Source organism: Henckelia pumila, chromosome 4 (assembly GCF_033568475.1).
Source record: "Henckelia pumila isolate YLH828 chromosome 4, ASM3356847v2, whole genome shotgun sequence".
NCBI lineage: Eukaryota > Viridiplantae > Streptophyta > Magnoliopsida > Lamiales > Gesneriaceae > Henckelia > Henckelia pumila.
Window position 1 is genome coordinate 197,668,072 of NC_133123.1, and position 3,703 is coordinate 197,671,774.

The 3,703-nt window shown below is 34.7% G+C and overlaps 1 protein-coding gene across 5 annotated transcripts; it reads left to right on the forward strand.

The window, feature by feature from the left end:
- The first annotated feature begins 278 nt into the window (after positions 1-278).
- Positions 279-3,487, forward strand: LOC140867059 (uncharacterized). Of its 5 annotated transcripts, none has more exons than XM_073272131.1 (4): positions 279-516; positions 965-2,340; positions 2,435-2,473; positions 3,077-3,487. In XM_073272131.1, exons 2-4 carry the CDS (start codon positions 1,902-1,904, stop codon positions 3,478-3,480), a joined length of 882 nt encoding a protein of 293 aa, XP_073128232.1. In that variant the 5' UTR covers positions 279-516; positions 965-1,901; the 3' UTR covers positions 3,481-3,487. The 5 variants fall into 5 exon arrangements, with proteins under 5 accessions (XP_073128232.1, XP_073128229.1, XP_073128231.1 ...); XM_073272128.1 differs by having other exon boundaries at positions 965-2,180; positions 2,256-2,340; positions 2,435-3,487; XM_073272130.1 differs by having other exon boundaries at positions 965-1,673; positions 2,256-2,340; positions 2,435-3,487.
- Positions 3,488-3,703: the final 216 nt, after the last annotated feature.

The following is a 3,703-nucleotide window of genomic DNA, read 5'->3' on the forward strand; positions in this document are numbered from 1 at the left end:
GGCCAAGGTGATCTACATTAAAAGGCTGAACAATATTTTGGTCTGATCAAGATTAGGCTCAGCCAGGGGCGGAGCCACCCCAAAGGCTGGGGTGGGCTCCAGCCCAGGCTTGTTTAAAAAAAAATTATTAGTATATATTGGGTTTTACTTTTATTGGACTTAAGGCCCAGTTATGTATTAAACTTGTTAGTTTTTTTAGCCCAATAAGAAAACTCTAAAACCGATCAACTTTCTCACTTTATGTTCTAAAATCATTTACTCGGCAGCTATTTTTTTTTATCAAGAAACGCTTCGAGACTCCATCTGCCGGTGCAGCTGTGCCATCTCGAAAAATCAAAATTGATTGGGGATTTTTGTTTCTCACACATTAGGTTCATTTAAATACCAAATTTTTGGTGGAAATCGTGAACAACCCCGAAACCCTGGATCGTCACTTGTGGCTTCATTTCTACTGAGGAGTTCTTCGATTTTTCAGGTAAATCAATGGGGTCCTGGCCTGGGAACATGGTTTACAGAGTATGTTTTATTTGCATTATTTCCTATTGGGAAATTGAAAATGGCAAACAAATTAACTCCCCACACGGCCACACCCCACTGCCCACTTAATTTAATTTATCTTCTCAATTTTATATATAAATTAATTTTATAATGGCAATAGGAAAGGGCCGTGAATCTTGAATATTTTATGACATTAAGAAATTCATTTCCTTAGAAATCATGTTCTTAGAAATTAGAATGATATTGACATATTGTAATGAGTAGTCTGTATATAAATTCTTAGATTAAGAATTGAGGCAAATGGAAATCGAATAATACAATATATTATCTATTATAGAATAATAGAAGTAAAATAATTGAAAATTTGAAATGTTGGTCCTTACTCATTATATTTTATTTCGATAATCATCAATTTGTATTTTGTATGTTGGTCCTTTCTCATTAGTTTTATACTTGTATATGATAGGTTGGTTTTTATAATGGAAGCTAAAGGAGGCAAGAAGAAAAATATAATTTCATATTTTAAACCAAAAGCAAGTACATCGACAATTGATGTTGAGATCTCGAGTCATGATGAAGAAAATCCCGCAAAGTATCAAAGAGTTGATAGTGATTTTAGTGTTCATGTTCAACTAGATCCGGCCAACCGTACTCCAATATGGCTATGCCCAGTCAATGAAAGAGATGAAATCAGACGAGCTTAAATCTTAAGGGGTCCATATCAACCTGTTATGGAGTACCCACGAACAAAATTTGGAGAACAGTATCGACGATTTCAAAAATGTTGGTTTGAGCAATTTCTTTGGTTGGAGTACTCTCCTAATAAAGATGCGGCCTTTGCTTCCCATGTTTCCTTTTCCAAGAAACAAAAGCTCGTTATTCTGCATTTACAGTTGATGGTTTCAAAGGTTGGAAAAGAGCTAATGATGGTAAGAGATGTGCTTTGTTGATGCATACGGGGAGTCCTACGTCCCCACATAATAATGTCGTTCAATCTATGAGTGTTTTGATGAATGCAAGTGGTCACATCGATAAATTGATGAATGCACAAACAACAGAAGAAGTGAAGAAAAACATATTGAGGCTTACAACCACAATTGAAAGCATCCGTTGGCTTTGTTTGCAAGGATGTGAATTGAGAGGACATGATGAATCTTCATCTTCCAAAAATCAAGGTAATCTTATAGAGATGATAAAACTTATGGCAAAAATGGATGTTAATATTAATAATGTTATTTTAGAAAAAGCACCAAGAAATGCAAAATATACATCACCAGATATTCAAAAAGATATTTTACATATTCTTGCTGAGAGAGTGAGAAACAAAAATACGTGAGGAGATTGGGAGTGCAAAATTCTGTATTTTGGTTGATGAGGCTAAAGACATATCAGACAAAGAGCAGATGGCTATAGTGTTGAGATTTGTTGATTGTGAGGGCTTCTTAATGAAGCGTTTCTTTGATATTGTACATGTTGCTGATACCACTGCGGTAACTCTTAAAAAAGAAATATGTAATGTGCTTGGGCGACATGGGTTGCATATTAAAGATATTCGGGGTCAAGGATACGATGGAGCTAGCAATATGCGTGGATCCTGGAATGGGCTACAAGCTCTTTTTTTGAGAGATTCTCCACAAGCATATTATGTACATTGTTTTGCACATAGACTTCAACTAGAGTTGGTAGGTGCTGCTGAAAAGGAGAGTTCTATTTGGCTATTTTTCTCAAAATTGACTTCTGTTTGTAATCTTATTAAGGCATCTCCAAAACGTCACACTGAGTTGCAATCTGCCCAAGCTATTGAAATTGCAAATATGGTAGCCACTGGTATTTATGATACAGGTACTAAACTTAATCATATTATTTATTAATAATCAAATTGAGTTGTCATTTGATTTTTCATTAATCATCTAGTAATCATTTATTTTTGCTACAGGCACTGGCCTTAATCAGATTGGTACTTTACAGCGAGCTGGTAAGACACGTTGGAGTTCTCATTTTGAGTCGATTTGCAGTATGATAGATATGTACAAATCAGTGATTATTGTGCTTGAGCACATGGTGGAGGAAGCATCTTCGAATTCTATACGTGGGGAAGCTACGGGTTCATTGATTGTGCTCAAATCATTTGATTTCATATTTATTTTATATTTGATGCACAAGATAATGGCGATAACAGATTTGCTTTGTCGAGCTTTGCAAGAAAAATCTTTAGACATATTAAATGCAATGGATCTTGTCTCTACTACAAAAACTTTACTTCATACTTTGAGGGAAGAAGGTTATGATATTCTTCTCATGATTGTGCAATCAGTTTGTGAAAATAATGGTATTGAGATACCAGATATGAATGCTTGTTATAGATCTGGTACAAGAAGTTCGTGCCAACAAAGGGATTCTATTACATTTGAGCACCATTACCGTTTTGATGTATTTAATGCTGCAATAGATTTTCAAGTGGAAGAGCTAAATAACAGATTTGATGATGGGGCTGTAGAACTTCTTAGACTCAGTGCTGCTTTGGAACCTCGAAATAACTTTAAGTTGTTTAATGCTGATGATATTTACAATCTTGCAGAGAAATTTTATCCTGGTGATTTCAATGGACAAGAACTACATTATTTGAGAAGTCAGTTGGTGCATTATAAGGTTGATAATATTCATAATGAAAGGTTCCAGAATATCTCTACTATTTCAGAATTATGTCGAAGATTAGTAGAGACCGAAAAGGCCAAGTATTATCAATCAATTGACAAGCTGATTCGTCTTGTTTTAACACTTCCTGTTTCTACTGCAACAACTGAACGATTATTCTCAGCTATGAAACTTCTCAAAACTTCTCTTCGAAATAAGATGGAAGAAGAGTTCTTGACAGATTCTATGATTGTTTACATTGAAAGAGAATTTACTGCGAAGATCGACACTGATTCAATAATTGATGAGTTCTATTCTATGAAAAATCGCAGGGCACATCTTCAGTAGTTTTATTTTGTTCGATGTTACTATATCATATTTTGTAGTTGACATTAAATGTGTAAGTGTTTCTTGATTATAAATTACTTTATTATTACAATTTAGCTATTAAGTATTTAATTTATTGGATCAGTCAGCTTTTCAGCCCAGGGTCAGTAGATTTTCTGGCTACGCCCCTGGGCTCTTGAATTTCATGTTCCTGTTCAACCTCAATTTGGATTGGTTCAACTTG